The sequence below is a fragment of the Brassica oleracea genome, chromosome C4 (genome assembly GCF_000695525.1).
Source record: "Brassica oleracea var. oleracea cultivar TO1000 chromosome C4, BOL, whole genome shotgun sequence".
In the NCBI taxonomy this organism is placed as follows: domain Eukaryota; kingdom Viridiplantae; phylum Streptophyta; class Magnoliopsida; order Brassicales; family Brassicaceae; genus Brassica; species Brassica oleracea.
This window is the reverse complement of record NC_027751.1, coordinates 39,696,419-39,712,682: the sequence shown is the minus strand read 5'-3', so window position 1 is coordinate 39,712,682 and position 16,264 is coordinate 39,696,419. Positions and strand designations below refer to the sequence as shown.

At 33.0% G+C, this 16,264-nt stretch overlaps 1 protein-coding gene and 1 long non-coding RNA gene across 15 annotated transcripts; both read left to right on the top strand.

Annotated features, from left to right (window-relative positions):
* The first annotated feature begins 454 nt into the window (after positions 1-454).
* LOC106340493 lies at positions 455-2,549 on the top strand. Of its 6 annotated transcripts, none has more exons than XR_001269417.1 (5): positions 455-889; positions 983-1,070; positions 1,162-1,308; positions 1,408-1,470; positions 1,688-2,549. It is a non-coding gene; the product is annotated as an uncharacterized LOC106340493 (long non-coding RNA). The 6 variants fall into 6 exon arrangements; XR_001269416.1 differs by having other exon boundaries at positions 983-1,088; XR_001269420.1 differs by having other exon boundaries at positions 983-1,308; positions 1,688-1,781; positions 2,024-2,549.
* Positions 2,550-5,467: 2,918 nt separating this feature from the next.
* On the top strand, positions 5,468-7,032 carry LOC106339997. 9 transcript variants are annotated; one of them, XR_001269283.1, is made up of 5 exons: positions 5,468-5,745; positions 5,812-5,853; positions 6,069-6,121; positions 6,287-6,401; positions 6,491-7,031. XR_001269283.1 is itself a non-coding variant. In XM_013778859.1 (4 exons), exons 1-4 carry the CDS (start codon positions 5,776-5,778, stop codon positions 6,506-6,508), a joined length of 264 nt encoding a protein of 87 aa, XP_013634313.1. In that variant the 5' UTR covers positions 5,471-5,775; the 3' UTR covers positions 6,509-7,031. The 9 variants fall into 9 exon arrangements, 6 of the variants coding, with proteins under 6 accessions (XP_013634313.1, XP_013634314.1, XP_013634311.1 ...); XR_001269282.1 differs by having other exon boundaries at positions 5,471-5,853; positions 6,491-6,579; positions 6,700-7,032; XR_001269281.1 differs by having other exon boundaries at positions 5,471-5,853; positions 6,491-6,579; positions 6,697-7,031.
* The last annotated feature ends 9,232 nt before the right edge of the window (positions 7,033-16,264 follow it).

Below are 16,264 nucleotides of genomic sequence, written 5' to 3'. Positions count from 1 at the left end.
TAAATATTTTGTGCCCCATATAAAATATTTTTCTAGGTCCGCCCCTGCCAACGGCCTTGGGCTAGTGGTACTTGAGGGGAAAACCCCCAATACGGTACCCGCAGTTCGAGTCCCGCTGTCCATCCGGGCTAGGGTTAAATCCCGAGAATAAGTGGAGTGCCGTGGGCCTCGCGGGAATAGTCGGTTGACCACGGTCGCCGGAAACCCGCGGTTACCTAAAAAAAAAAAAAAAAAAACAAAGTTGAGATATCTTCATATCTATATCTATCTATACCAATAAAGTAGGCTTTTGTCTCTTTTCCTTGCGCCACGTCAGCATAGAGGGAAGGGCAATTGTCGACATGTGTCGCTCAACCAGTCCCCCGCGTTTTTTTTCTTCTGTTCCGTCTGAGTTTTAGGTTTTATAGAAAGCTGAGATTTTAGTTAATTAAATTGGTTTGGCCCAACATTTGGCCCTAGAAACCCATGCTTAGGGTTGGTCGTCGACTTCTTCTTCCAAAAGCGACCTCGCCGATGTAATTGACGAAACCAAACCGTCGATCTGAGTTATGTAACGCCTCCTGATCCATAAATCCGTTCTTTACTCTGAGTTTTCCTCAATTAATCCACCCACCCATGTTAATCAAATAAAATACCTCTTCGTTTTCCACCGTGACTGGTTCGAGCTTCCCCTATAAATGTCTCTCATTTCTTCGATGTGGAGTACAACACAAACAATTTCCAAAAGCAATTATTTGGATGCTGGAGTCTGTGTCAAATATTCAAATAACACAATTGAGGAACCACAATAGTTATCTCACACGGATGTTTCCTGCGACTGCGATAATTCAGCGTCCAACGCTCCATCCTTGGAGATTGGTCACGTTTAGACTATGGAGTTGAGCTTCAGGTGGATCTTCAGATCTCTTCATTTTGATTAACAAAACAATCAGATTATTGTTCTGATCAAACGGAGTTTTGTGTTTATGTTTTCTTTTGGCAGGATACCTTGATGTTAGGTACAGATTATTACCAAACTGAATCTGGGATTGCATCTCTATTAACAGAAGGAAATGTCCCAATATGTATTGGTAAAGAGACAAAGATCAGTTAAGTTTTGAAAATACATAACTAGAAACCTTTTCAAACATCAATCAAATTATTTTCTGGTGATTTATATAGGAAATGCATCATTGACAAGAATGCTAAGATTGGTAAAAACGTGATCATCATGAACAAAGGCGTAAGCTTTCCTTGAATATCTTGTCGAAGGATTATATATTCGATCTGGAATCACTTTGGTAGTGGAAAAGGCTACAATTCAAGACGGTAATGTTATATAAAGGGAGCTTGAACTGTAGCTATCTTTGAGGTGCCAAATCTACGAAAGTAGAGTTGAAAGATGATTTTTTTCTTTTTGGCTCACAGATGTTACTTGATACGCAAGCCATGAAGACAATTCTTATAGAAATTCCTTCCCTTGCCAGACTGGTAGCTATCTCATCTTTACGAATTTATGTATATATGTGCCTCTGCTGGTGTCTCTGCTTTTTTTTTTTTTTTTTTTCTAATTTTTTTTTTTTTTTTTTTTTGTTATTGATGTTATTTGAGCATGAAACATTTGGTATCATAAAGTATTTTTGTTTCAGTATGATATTGTATATACCAATTTAGCCTTTTAAATCTGAAGTTTGTGATATCATTGCAGACTTCAACTGCTGCCAGCTACTCTAAATTTGTGATTGTGAGCCGTGAAATAAGAAGTGCTTTAGTGGCATACTGTCCCCCCAATCGATTCAGTGGTAGACACTTACCATACTCCTCTTTTTACCTTGACTATGTAGTAACAAGATTGACATATCTGCACTTTCTCCTTTTTCCCTTTAGACTATGAGGTTTTGTGCTCTGCATCATGGGTTAGATTTCTATTTCTTATTTCTATTCAACTGTTTAAGAATCTCTCAGAATTTCATTCCACAATGTCAAAAACTGTAACTTCCTCGGTTCTCTACGTATCTTTAATGTTTGATTGATATTTTCGCAGATGAGGCCCTGCAACAACATAATCCGACATTGAAGAGACTCGCAAGAGGCTCTTGCTGCTTAAAAAGCTTCTTGAAGAGGTCTTCGATGCTCTCAAGAACCTCACTGTTGACTTGGTTTTAACTGCTCATCCTACTCAATCTAATCATTGGTCTTTTCTCCAAAATTTTGGGAGGTTTGTAGACTTTTTCCTGAGTGTCTATGCTTGATAAATGATGTGTTTAACTGTTGAACATTTCTGAATCCATGAAACCCGCAAGTAACTCATGAAGTTACATATATATATATGCTTACGAGCCTGGTTCGAGGTGGGAGGATCAGTTCACTCATTCACCATTCCTATTGCATTTTGAAAGTTGAAGAGTCTTTTTTTGTCACTGGTTGAAGAGTCTCATAACGGTTCTATATATGAATGACTAATTGATAGTCTTTTTAACTACTACTGGATCAGAACTTTATTATTCTCTCTTAGTTGTACAGTTACAGTAACTTGGAGTGTACCAGTAAATAATGGCTATAGAGTTCTTATCAAATAACAACGCTAATACGACATCTTCTCAGCTTCCTGTTTATGGCAATACTACAGTTCCAGGACCAATAAAAGTATGTTTTTGATCAAAAAATAATAATAATACAATTTTGTTTCATCAGTAACAATGGATTGTTGTTATTGGGTAATGAAATATCACAAAACTACTTGAAAATATCACTTTTGTACATTTAACATTTTAGGTTGATGTGTTCATGTAAAACTGTTTCTAATAAAAACACCACTCTTTCTGAGGATCAGCTGGTCGGATTCAGAGTTGATTCCAAAACCGTGCTTACTCATGAGTGATCTAGTAATTGCTTAAGTGAGTACTTAAAGAGCTTGCAGATAAGATAGTCCTCAGGGACTCCATTAGCTTTAATGGCAGAAATCAAATCCTCGAACCCTCCAGATGTCCAATCAAACAGAGTTCACTATGTATAATAAAACCAATAAGGAAAGATGACTGAAAATTCTCATGAGATACTCACATCACAAGTAACCATCTGCAAATGATTACAGGTGTAGTAAATCAAACATGATCCATAAAAACAATGGAGGCAGAGCACAATGTCAATGATACACGAGCACTGGTTTAGTAGTTGCCAAATAGATCCACTACTTATTAACATCATTACTTCTTTTTTCCTGAAGACATACATCGTTTTTTAAAAATGAAATACGTGAGTTACATGATGTAGTGAAGGGCCATCTAGAAAATAGACAATGCTACTACATATACGCTACTTCTCCGTGAACTAATTCCTTGGAAAAGTTTTAAGGGAAAATAAATAATTACTCCAGATGCAAGACACATTTACACAAATCGCAAGAATTTATCGACTCCATAAGTAACAAACAGATACCATGATCAGTAACAGTATCCCAAGAAAAATAGGACATAGAACAAGGTAAAAGATTCTCACAAGCAGTTGGTTAGTAACTTGCCAAATAAAATCCAGTGGTAACCAAGAACCTTCCTTTCGATTAAAGAGAAAGAACTTTATATAAATGCATTGTATTCAAATAAATTTGTAAAACAAAAAAAAAGTTATGACAAGAATCCTATAAAAAATCCTGACACGAAAGTATATATTTGCACAATTTAAATGATAGACACAATAAAAAAACATAAACATATAAATGAAACTAAATAATCTAAACAAAATAAAAAGTTATACGCAGCCAAAATAAAAATAGTACATATTTCCATTAAAACCTTAAAAGAATTAGCTAAGCAAGACTGAAGTTGAATACTCTAGCATCAAACAAATTTAATCGAAAAAGATAATAAGATATAAAAAATAGGAATCACAAAAATAATGATTCATACATACTATATAATCAAAAAAAAAATCTTAACGTTTCATTAATAAAATAACGAGCTCATATCAAAACCGACTATTAACAGTGACTTATCATCATCACTCAACAAAATCACCAAAACATCGCCATAAAGGCCGTAATTCCGGCCGCACACACCCAAAACTACGAACAACCAAATTGATTAAAGGCCTACAAACGACCTGAAACAACCGCACTACATTGTCCCATAACCCACAAACATAAAATTACAAAATGAATTCAAAACAAGAAGCCGGACTAGAGAACAGACATGCGGACCATCCTCAACGTTCAGGATACCACCTATACAAAGCAACAACTTTGGTACAACCCAACGACCAAACACACATTACACAGTAATATATACCAACCATCACCGTATAATCATAATAAAACCCCTGCTTATACCGGACTTATTAATTATTTTCTACACAAATTGACATTTTCATATATTAAAAACAGTCGATAATAAATTTAAGGAACATATATAATGTCATTGTAACGAAAGAAAACAATAACTTTCTTTGAAGCAGACTTATATACCTTTAAGATATTGACGTATATATTTTTATGTGCACCCTAACCTTCTTTGTGTTTTTGGCACTAATGAAAAATACAAACAACATATTTATATCACTACATAGTTTGGCATGCATAGACAACCGCCTAAGCGTAGCCAATACGTCTACGATGAATCCACTAACAGATTGCCACATCCATGACATTGATATAGCATGCGCGCGAGGATTGTTACTATTTTAATTATCTCCTTTCGAACAAGATAATCACAAAACAAACACATGCATATACATTTTTTTTAGGAACATCAACTTTACTTTATGTTTTAAGTTCAACTATAATTACTTTAGTGCAACTATCAGTTATTTATTTTATTTTTATTGAATCGATCGGTAAAAATCACTTACATTACAGACACTAACCACTATTAAATGAATTAAAAACAATTTTGAACTCATTAAAGAATAAAACATACAAACCCGGCGCGTAGCGCCGGAATACCACTAGTATGGTATAAATCTGAACACAAAAATAAACTGAACACAGAAAACCAACGACCACTACCTTTTTACACAAGTTTCCATTTATATCATATATTGTGAAAATTGTTATATTGACGATTTCTATATAAAATTTTAAGCGTGGTTTCACTGTTATTATCTTTTTTTTTTGTCAGCTCACTTGTATTATCTTAAAATTGTATTATCTTGAAAGAAATTTCAAACTTTTTATTAATATTAGAGATTGTCCTAAGCTACGCCTCTCCGCTCAAGTATTTTTCAAAAATATTTAATTCATTTTAATCTATTATGTTACTTCTATTTGAATATATATATATATTAATAAAGTTAGCTTGACTCTCTCTTTTGAGAGCCACATCATCAAAGAGTACGAGGGAAATGAGGACACATGTCCTAATCTCTTTCTCTTTGTTTCGATGATGAAACGATGAATTATTTTACTGGGTCATAATTCTCTTATTTTAATAAGTCCAACATATCATAGGGTTTCGTTTTTACTTTCTTTCAAAGCTGGGACATATTCTCTTATCAATCTAGGCCCAATAGATAATAGGGTTTTTTTTCTCTTCCTTAACACAAGCGTTCTATCGCCGTGACTCTTGGGATCTCAAACCCTGACCAACGCCTCTGTAACGTCTTCAGATTTTGGTTAGAAGATACATTTATCCCAGCATTAACATCGTCCCTTCCACTCCTCCTACTCTTTCACATTAACTCAGCCTTATCATCAGCCAAGCTAACCGTTCAAAGTATTACTATACAAATGTTCCTTCTCTGCAATGGACAGACGCACTGCAACGAAATCCCAAGGTCAATCATTATTAAGCAACAATTCTATCAATGCCGAATCCTTACACTCTTCATGCCGATTTGAAGGTTGATTGCTGCTCCATCACCGCCGAGGTCCGCCTTCAGAAGGTAACTTCGGAACCATCATCTTTTCTTATTTATGACTAATACAAAGCTTACAACTTCGAATCTGTTTATTTGTTCTTCTCAAACAGTCAACGCTTATCCATAGAACATACCCAACATGGGAGACTAAATGTTCTATATTTTCCTCTTTCTCTTATCAGAAAATGTGTTTTTCTATCTATTTGAGTTAATTAAGAATGGATGTTTTGTTTGGTTAGATCCCTGAGGAAGCTAGAGAGCTTGAAAAACAACTCAGGCAGACTTTGAGAAGGTATTGTCTTATTGTCTATAAACCCAAAATTAGTGTCTATAATGCCCTGAGTTCTTCTATAACAGGCTGGTTTTCACTACAGTTACAAACAATGACCATACTCAACACCAGCCTGGATAGTGAACATAACTCTTACTATGCCATGTCTCATGGTAATTTTGTCAGGTACCGTGTGGAGTTGACCATTTCAGATGAAACCGAAGAGGCTGTCTTCGTAGCTTTTGATTCCGAGATGATCAAGCTGACTAACGTCCGCTCTTCTGAAGTTGGGCAGGTCATGGTTTGATTACAACTAATCCTCCTATAAGTTAACAAATTTCAATCTATTCTGGTGGTAATTTTTTGCAAAGCATTATTTCCCATGTTCAGGGTGGAGGTTTTTCTTAGCAGCACGATAACGAATTCCCACCTTTAATCACTGATATAATCGGGAATGCTTACACTTTTCAGCTGAAGTTGTATGGGTTTAATTTTACATCAAAGCATGAGACCTTAGCGTCAACAGGCCCCAAATTTTTCGTAATTGGAATATACACTAATGCGCTGACTGATTAAGCGTTTCCTAATCTCTTTAGCAGGGAGGAGGTGATGGGCCCAAAGACAATATGCATGGAGTCAGCTCACTTTCCTCAGCTTCTGCAAATCTAGGTAACAACAATGCGAAGGAGACACCGAGACTTACAGACTCTGCACTGGGGAACCTCCCTGAAGTGGATGGCTTCATATCCCAGAATCCAAAGCTCAAATTGAGCATGCTTCTAAGAAGGTCCGTACGGAATAGATGAATATGGAAGCTTTATTTTATCATGTTGCTGTCTTTTTTTCAATCAAATAATGCTTTGCGTTTTTTCATTTTCAAACTATTGCGTATGTTGGTTTTGTTCTTTGCACTACTAATATAAGAATATTTCGAAGTATTTACCCTTTAAGCCAACCATGGATTCAGTAACACACTCCATCAGCGCTTATATATTTAAGTGACTAAAATATTATATATCCATCAGAAGGCTGTCTGCTTTTTAGTAAACTAAATCAAATTAACAGAAGTGAAACATCAAGTGGTGGGCATCTGAGGTTACTTGACAATATAAATATAACTACAAATAAATCATAGCAAGTGTTTGGCTCACTCTGAACTCTTTTTTTTTTTACTTCAAACTCTTCCCCATACCTAATTGAGAGTTTAAAAATAGTCCTCAGCCAAATCCATTGTGGCTCACTCTACTTCTTTTACAAATATTCATTCCACTAATCAATCTTGCCATAATATGTAAATCTATCACTATAACTAGCAATATTTAAGACTGTTACATCAAATATGAAGCACACACTATTACTAAAAGTATACCAACACACAAACACCAACGGAGAAGGCAATCTAGAAACAAAAACCACGCGGAATAACAAAACATCAATAAAAAAATTTCAAACACGACCCAATCAAAATTTACAATCGACCCGAGCGTAGCGCGGGCAAGTGAGTTTACATTAAAATTATTTTAAATTAAAATATATTTTAATTTTATAAACATTTGAAATTTTATTTTAAATTGAATATAATAAATATAATTTGTTATCTAATTAGATCATATATTTTTATTTAGTTAATATTTGACATTTGTTTATAATTCTTACCTGTTTGAATTTTTATTTATTATCAACTATATTTTACTATTTTATTTTCAGTATCCATTTCAGTTATATATTTTAACTATGTAAAAACTTAGAAGGGAATGTTTGATGAGATGAGAATTATAGGCTTTCATTCAGTACAACCAAAACAAGTTACATAATTGATTCAATATTGATAAAAATAAAGCAAATTTCAGTGAACATTTATATGCGGTTTGGTTATTGATTTCCAGATTATTAATGGTTACATTATATTAAAGTTTTTTTCTGTTTAGTTACAGTTTGGCTCATAATAAAATTTTGATTAAATTATTTGATACGAAGTGGTACGTAACTAAAGTAAAAAAAGATGTGTTATTAAATAGAGTTCAAATAATTTAACAGTTTGGCTCATACTTCGAAGTATCATTTTTATTAGTTTATAAAATACTAATTAAAAAATATTTTAAATATCATGAGAAAAAATTTCAACAAATAATTTTGATATTATAGAGTTCACCAAAAGCTATAATAATTAACAAAACATCATCAGTAAAACACTAAGATTAATTGAAATTTCATTCAAAAACTAATTATGCGCTAATATATATCATAAAACATGATTTGCTGTTAAATTAGAAAATACTAATCAATATTTTTGATATTATTGAAACTATTTATATAGTATTTAAAAATTAGGTTTAATTATTTTATTAAACTCTATTATATTTTTATTGATTTCGTTTGGAGGTGGATTAATTTATTATATAAAAAACCTAATTTGTGTAGAAATATTTAAACTTGAAAATTCTTGAAACAATAAATTTTATTAATTGAAACTTCACATTTTCTTTTATTATATATGTCAAAGTAAAAATAAAAAGAAAGAAATCTATACCATTACATTTTTCTGAATCACTTTTGTTATTTTTGTATTCTGTATACAAAATAATAAATGTTACTGTTATTTTTAATTCAAACCAAAAATGTTTATTTAAAAAACAATATGATCTTAGAACTCTGTTTATTACTGTTTGTTAGTTTATAGTATTGATTTTTATTTAGAATAGTTTTTATAATGCTTCATAAAATTTAAAATATTTTTATATATAATAATCTTTAATATTTATTCCCGCCCGTAGGGCGGACTAACCACTAGTCTATAGTAATAAAGTTGGATTGCCTCTCTCCTCCTGCATCCACGTCATCAAGGAAGAAGGGGCAAATCATGCCACCTGTCGTCAGCCTTTCGTGAACAAAAAAGCGGACTTCGTTCTCTTCCTTTTTAGAACGAAACGCAACATTTCGTTCGCTTATAAATTTCTCTATGATGGCCTATTGGGTTTAATTATTATTTTCGAAAAGCCCATATAGCTTCTGAAACACTCTTCTTTTACCTTCTGCTGTCTAGCCAGATAACTCTCCTGCTGCCGACTAGAAGAAACAAAACGTCATCGGTTACAAATCTCGAGAAAGAACAATAATTATAGAAATTTTATTTCAGGATAATTACCGCATGATAAAGAGAAGAAGTTGAAGAGTCATGTGAACGCCTTAACAGAGAAATCATTCATAAAAGAGTCGAGAGGAAACAGTGATCTCATGGCGTTGAAGAGGACAGGAGGAGATAGAGTAAAATTAGGATCAGTCAGGTTCATGAGAGGATTATAGAGTTAAAAGGATATCGATTTTAAGCAGAGTTGCGGATCTCTGTTTAGATCGGCAGTTGAGTTCCAGACAACTGAGTTGCCGCCAGCGAAGAGACAACGAATCATTACGATGAACGTGCCTTGGTCTTCTTATAACTTTCGCATTGAATCTTTGACTCAAAAACTTTTGGTAAGCTTATTTTAGTTCACTTAATTTTTTTAATCCGATTCGATTTAATATTAACATCATTTTTCTGTTACAGATTGGACTGATTTGTTGTGATGATCATCAGTATCTAATCAAAAGAAGAGCCTTAAGTTTCATTATATCCATGATATCTTTTCTCATTTTGATTGTTAAAATATTAATATTGCGAAACTGACTCTGTAACAGAGTTTGATAGCAAGATACTTACGTTTTACATACACCAAATCGAAAGAGACTCAACCTTTTTGAAACCTTTTATGGCTACTCTCTAATGTTTTTGTGGCTTTGTTTACTTGAAAATGATGGTGATTATTTATGTTTATTGTATGCTTTCAGTACGCTAAGTGTTGCTACACACTTTTTCTCTTCTTGGACTTGGAAACTGATTGGGTGATGAGGAGAAGGAAGTCATTCTTAGAGGTGTTTAGCACCAGGTTCTTGCAAAACTGTAACACCATTTTATGGAATGATAGTTTCACCTGCAGGCCATATGCAATCACAGAACCTGGCTTCAATATGCCTTGCAATTATGCAGAAACTATTATAGGCAATGAGCCCTCCAGTTGTTTAAGCGAAGAATCTTCAGTCGCAAACTTTTGCATCTCTCTTCAACATTTGATCCATACCATAAATAAAAGACACCTACTTTTGGAATTGCTAAAACATATAACCGCTTGCCAGTTTCATGCCAACTATCCACAAAGACACATTTAGCTGACTACTTCTTGGCATCGTGTCAAGTAATAAAAAGATCATCTGCATTTATAAACTGTGTTTATTAGCTTCTTATAGTCGTAGAAAGCTTCTGTTATACTTCTTTTGTTTCGTGGAACTACATGATATTTTCTATATCTTGTAGGTACGGTGTTTAGATGATTTTACAGGTCTTTTTGGTCTTATTGTTCAAATTACCACAGAGAAATGACGATATGTAGCAAGAAGTTATAATCCTCGGTAATAACTATTTATGCCATCTTCTTACTTCATCAATTTATTCAATTTATCTGTACAGTGAGTTTATGTATATCAAGCCAAATTTCTCAAGGTCATATATTGTTTTTGTAAAGAAATTAAAAGGTGTATATGAAAACATTTTTACTCTCAGACAGCTTAATACATCTACTGCGGTGCTCTTCTTTTTGAAATCTTTCTAACACTTGATGAAAAGGGGAATCGCAAAAGAACAGCTTCTTTCTGATAATCGAATAATAGAACACCAAGCTTACAGGTAGATCAGTTACTTTACTGATATAGTCTAAACAAATGAATAGCCAAGAAGAAGACAAGGGGGCTACTCACCGAGATTACAAGTCGTCAACTCTCTATTTCAGCTGACCCGATAATTGTAAGTATAAGTTTTTCAACAAAAAGATATACAGAATAAATGTGACTAAAATACTATATTAAACTAAAAGCAATAGATGAATATATTTTTCGTACCATATAGACAAAGCATTTCTCTTCTGAGTCAACCAATTATTTCATGCACGTACAATCAACAGACAGGTGGCCTTTCCTACCATTTTATATATGTTTGTTCGATTGCTACATCAAGTTTGAACACTCTTTGCAAATTCTAAAAAAGGTTGTATTTCATGTACATAACTGATTTCTCATACTTGCCAATTCTAATATTTCTATAGTTGTTTTTGTTATGGTTGTGAGCTTAAAAAAAACTTCATTCTTTAGTTGAAGATTATATTGAGTTTATTAGTAATGTCTAGCAGGATGAAAAAAAAAAGATACAGAAAGTGGAGACAGTGTAAAAATTTGTTTTAACAAGTTATCTCTATATATAAATAATAAATTTTGGATAAATAATAAAATATAATAAATAAAAAGTATTAATTAATAAAATGCAATAATTTCATAAAATATACAATAAATTAATTTTATATAAGGGAGTTAAAATAAAATAATATATATTTTAAAATTAATCATAACACTTATTTTGAAAATTCTAATAAGTTATTTAAGTATGGTTTATTGTTTTCAAAGATAGTAATATATAATGCACTTATTCATATATTTGCCCAAAGTAGTAACAATAAACATTATGTTTTCATTATGTCTACCAAATTTAAAATAATCTTCTTTACATCTATTTTTTCATTCTTTAAATTAGTAATTATTAAAATGTATAAAAAATAAAAGTACCAATAAATTTTTATAAATATATTTGAAAAGAAAATAAAATGTGAAAAAAATTCCATTATAGTAAAATAAAACAAACATTTAAAAAATCTAAAATAATTACAATCATGAAAAACATTTTAATATTGAAAACATATAATTTCTTAAATGAATAATAAACAACAAGTATAAGAGAATAACCTGGAGAAGATTAGTGAACAATAAATATCATTTTCCGTAGATACGTTCGGGCCACACCTACCTACCGGCGAATGTGATTTCACGCATTCAACATCACAAAAACTATTGAACAAATGAAAAATGATTTTTTATAAAAGAAAATAAATAACATAATACGTATAGGACACAAATACATAAATACAAGCTTTCTTAAAACAAATTACTAATTTACTTCCTTTATATACACGCCACACCTTGAATTGTCCTACTTTACACATATTCTCTCATCACCACAGAACCAGAAATCAGTAAACCATTTCCTGCTACTACATACCAGTGTCATAAACTAAAAATGTTCATTACAATAAAATAAAGAAGGAGAACATTAAGATGCTACACACGATAACATCATATAAAACAACACAACTAATTAAAGTGTTTTCTTTGTAGGAACATAAGCGATGATGCACAGAAGCGATGATGCACAACAGAAGGAAGCTGGATCCTTTGGAAAGAAGTAACACAATGAGTAATTTAGAAGAACAAGGGGAGCTGAACTTGCAAAGACATATGGACATGTCCGTTGCATTAGTTTTTTATTTTATTTTCAAGCTCAACCAAGTCAGAGCACTCCAAGTCTTTATTAAAAATAGATGCATGAACAAGTGTGGTGACAGAGGATGACACTTTCTACCACCGACGAAGCTAAAGTGTTCCAGGGAGCTGTGACATAATCAATAGACCAAGAACCCAGCCTTGGCAGGAGATTAGTGATACTGAAAATTAGATTATGCGGTTCTGTGAAATACTCCGGACGCAACAAAGTCTCTTTATCTTCAGTGGAAGAAGACTCAAGGATAATCAGTGGCAGATGAGGTAGGAAAGGGGGCAGCTGCCCCATATGAATTATTGAGAAAAAGATTATTTGCATTCATTTTTTGAAAATTTTATGATTAAGTGTTAAATTTCTTTTAATGCCCCCATGATTTTAAGGTTGAACTTTATATTGTCCTTGGTGAATCTTATGGCTGGCTCCGCCACTGAGAATAATAGTCGTTTGTCGCATATTACTCAATGATTCTACTACCAGGATCTCAAATCTGCAACATGCTTGAAACATGAAGAAGGGAAGACGCATATGTATCCAATTAGTTCATTTTAATTTTCAGATTATTAGCGGTTACACTACATTTAAGATATTTTGGCTAAATTACATAAACCAATCATATTATAGTTTTAGTGTAAACTCACCCGTCATACGGACGGGCCAACCACTAGTATATATATATATAATATTTTTAAGTATTGGGAAAATAAACTCCATGTTATATTTGCTGCTAAAACATGGTGATTATGTTACAAATTTGTCTTGTACACCTCTTTATTACAACCTGTGATTATTTATGGAAAGAGGAACGCCTCGGCGATCATAAAGATAACAACCTGTGAAGGGTGGATGTTTTGGAAGTGGAAAGTCTGGAGGCTTAAATTACTTGAATGTTTTTTTCCACTGTGTGCATGATGGATAAATTGATTGCATGATGATTGATGCATATTGGGAGATAATTTAATTGTTAGAGAATTTCGACTCACTCGGCAAATTAGTTGTTAATTAGTTTTGCGGGAAACTATAAGAGTATCTTAGGTTACGAAGGAGCAGTAATGCTAGTGTTGTGTTTATGCCTCTTACAAATAAGTTTGAATTGTATAAGTATTAAGTTTAAAAGTAGTGCACCTTATATATGATTGATTTGGTTTGAACCTAATAAGTATTATATGATAATACAAGTTTGTAAAATGTTTGGGTATCATCACGGATATTCATCAGATCTCCTCTGCTTTCTCATCTATCGTCTTCATCCACATTTCTCGTGATCAAAACCGAAAGTCAGACCGGCTGGCTAAAAGAGCCTTGGCCCAGCTACCTTCTATCTCTTCTTTTCAGAATTTCATGTAATTCTTAATTGGGGCAAACTATTTTTGGGTCTTCTCTCTATCTTAATGAAAATGTTTGGTGCACAAAAAAAAGTGAAATGTTTGGGTTCCATGTATTATTAGTCTAGTCTAGGATGAACCAACAAATAGTTTCAAATTTGGATTACGAAACCTTAACTTGGAACCGGTAGGAAAACCATTTTTAGATTTGGGATTTTGGAGTCGATGTAGGATCCTCGGATCAAATGTTTCGGTACGTGGTAGTAACATTTTTGATCGGGTGAAAAGAATTTTGTTGGTCGTATATGTTCTTATTTGATTATTAAACGGAAAACTAATCAAACTTTTGACGTAAATCTGATAGGGGTGTTACAGTCATCACATCCCCAAGGTCGAGGAATTGCATAACAAACTCGAAGAGTGTACGTATCTGGTCGGCCATAGGCGGTGAGTCGATGCCGTGTTCAATACTACCATCTTATTAAAAATAAAATAATGTTATCGCCAATATATTTGTCTAACTTCATACTCCAAGAAAATATGCAAATCTCAGTATGCAATTATTTAATACTGGAAAATGCAAATTTATCACGAGAAGACTTGTGCAGCTGGAGATCTATTATATTGTTTCATTTCTAATATATAACATTGATCAAACCCATAGAATCATTATTTCAAAATAACATTTGTTCGTATAAACTTTGAATATCATTTTTAGGTATATAAGAATCGTAAGTTACAAGTGATTGTCAAAGAGAAATCGACATCTAGAAAAAAATAAACAATTCATAAGGCCAAAATAACAAGCTGGAGAATTTTATTTTGGAATGTCGGTGTAATTTCGAAAACATTACAGCACTCAAATCAACATCTTTAAACTCTCAAAGATAAGATTCATCCTTTTTCATAACGTTGGGGTCTTCTGGACTGGTCTTGTTCAGTTACAACCAATTATCAACCAAGACATTGTGTATGTGTGTGTTTTCCCCTCTATCTTATATAAAGCGTTAAAGCTTCTATATTTTCAAGTTATAATTGGTTCATGTTATCATCATCTCGATTCGTAGGATGAAAAGCAGAAATCAAAAACTCACATGAACCATGACAGAAATCAAAAACTCACATGAACCATGACGACGAGGTACGTGTCCCACAAATGAGACCAGCCAGTTGGATTAAAAGCAGAGATCTGACATCCGCTAACACTGTGATCACTTGTGGCCCCAATGAAAACAAGATCGTTGTCAAATAAGGACTCTACAAGTGGACACATGGTCTCTACAGTTGCCACGTGTATGTTCATCTGTATGGCCCCAATCTGCGGCGAAATTGACGTTAAAGAAAATACATCATATAATCCTTTTTCTTTGTTTGTTAATCTATTATTTTTTTTATAAGCAATCTTTTTTCCGTTGTCAATAATACTCAATCTCATGATTTTCAAAATTATTTTGATAGCGAAGCATCGTATAATCTTAAGACTTAAGGTTAATTATACATCCAGTCAAATATTTGTTTTAATATTCGGTTTTTGAGGCCGGCATATATCACGTGTATGCAGGATAAATGATTAGGTCGAAAATATTCGTACAAGAAAAATAATAATATAAAAAGTGGCTGCTCGTTTACCTCGAGGGTCGGAATTCTTATGAACGTTGGATCTTCAGATGATGAACGAGTGTGTGTTATTTACAGTTACACGTGATTATCTGTTATTGGTTACACTGTTTTTTGCTGATCTGTCAGATATTAATGGCTGCGTCGCTGCTCCACACTAGCTACCAGCCTAAGAGCATGATTAATCCAGGATTATTAAGAAGTAGTTTTTATCGGAAGTTAAGAAACAATTTCTAACTTCCGCTAAGAACCACATTCTAAGAACTCCGGGTTAATCATGGTCTAGTGGTCACTTGGTCAGTACTCAGTAAATAAACCAAATGACATATTGAAAAAATGAAAAGTTTAGTTTATGAATAAATTAAACTTTTTAAACCTTTCTATTCAAAATTTTTTTTTTGGACTAAAAGACTTTTATTCAAAGTTGATATTAAACTTCTCCATATAGGAATAAATATTAATACAAAAAAGCACATGCATGGGACAAAAAGCTACTTATTCAAAACTCATGATTTTTCAAAACATTTTTAACAGTATTTCAATGATAAAGTGATAAATTAAAAAAATATGATCGTAAATTTCTTAATGTGATCTACACCATGTATACACAAGCAGCCAAATAATACCAAAAACTCATAATTTTTTTTTTTTTTTTTGATAATCCAGGTATCCGGACCTCTCGTTTAGTCCGACTATCCCACCGCGTCCAACAAAAACTGGCGAGGAAGATCCTGGAGGCCAAACGGAAACCATGTTAAATCCGCTGTGGCCGGAGTTCGAACTCGTGATGACGGGCACCTCAGCCGAGGT

Coding starts and splice junctions, on each gene's coding strand:
- LOC106339997 (XM_013778855.1), top strand. CDS start 5,776: ATGCCGAATCCTTACACTCTTCATGCCGATTTGAAGGTTGATTGCTGC. Junction 5,854..6,068: donor CCGAGGTCCGCCTTCAGAAG/GTAACTTCGGAA, acceptor TTGTTTGGTTAG/ATCCCTGAGGAAGCTAGAGA. Junction 6,402..6,696: donor CTGAAGTTGGGCAGGTCATG/GTTTGATTACAA, acceptor TAATCTCTTTAG/CAGGGAGGAGGTGATGGGCC.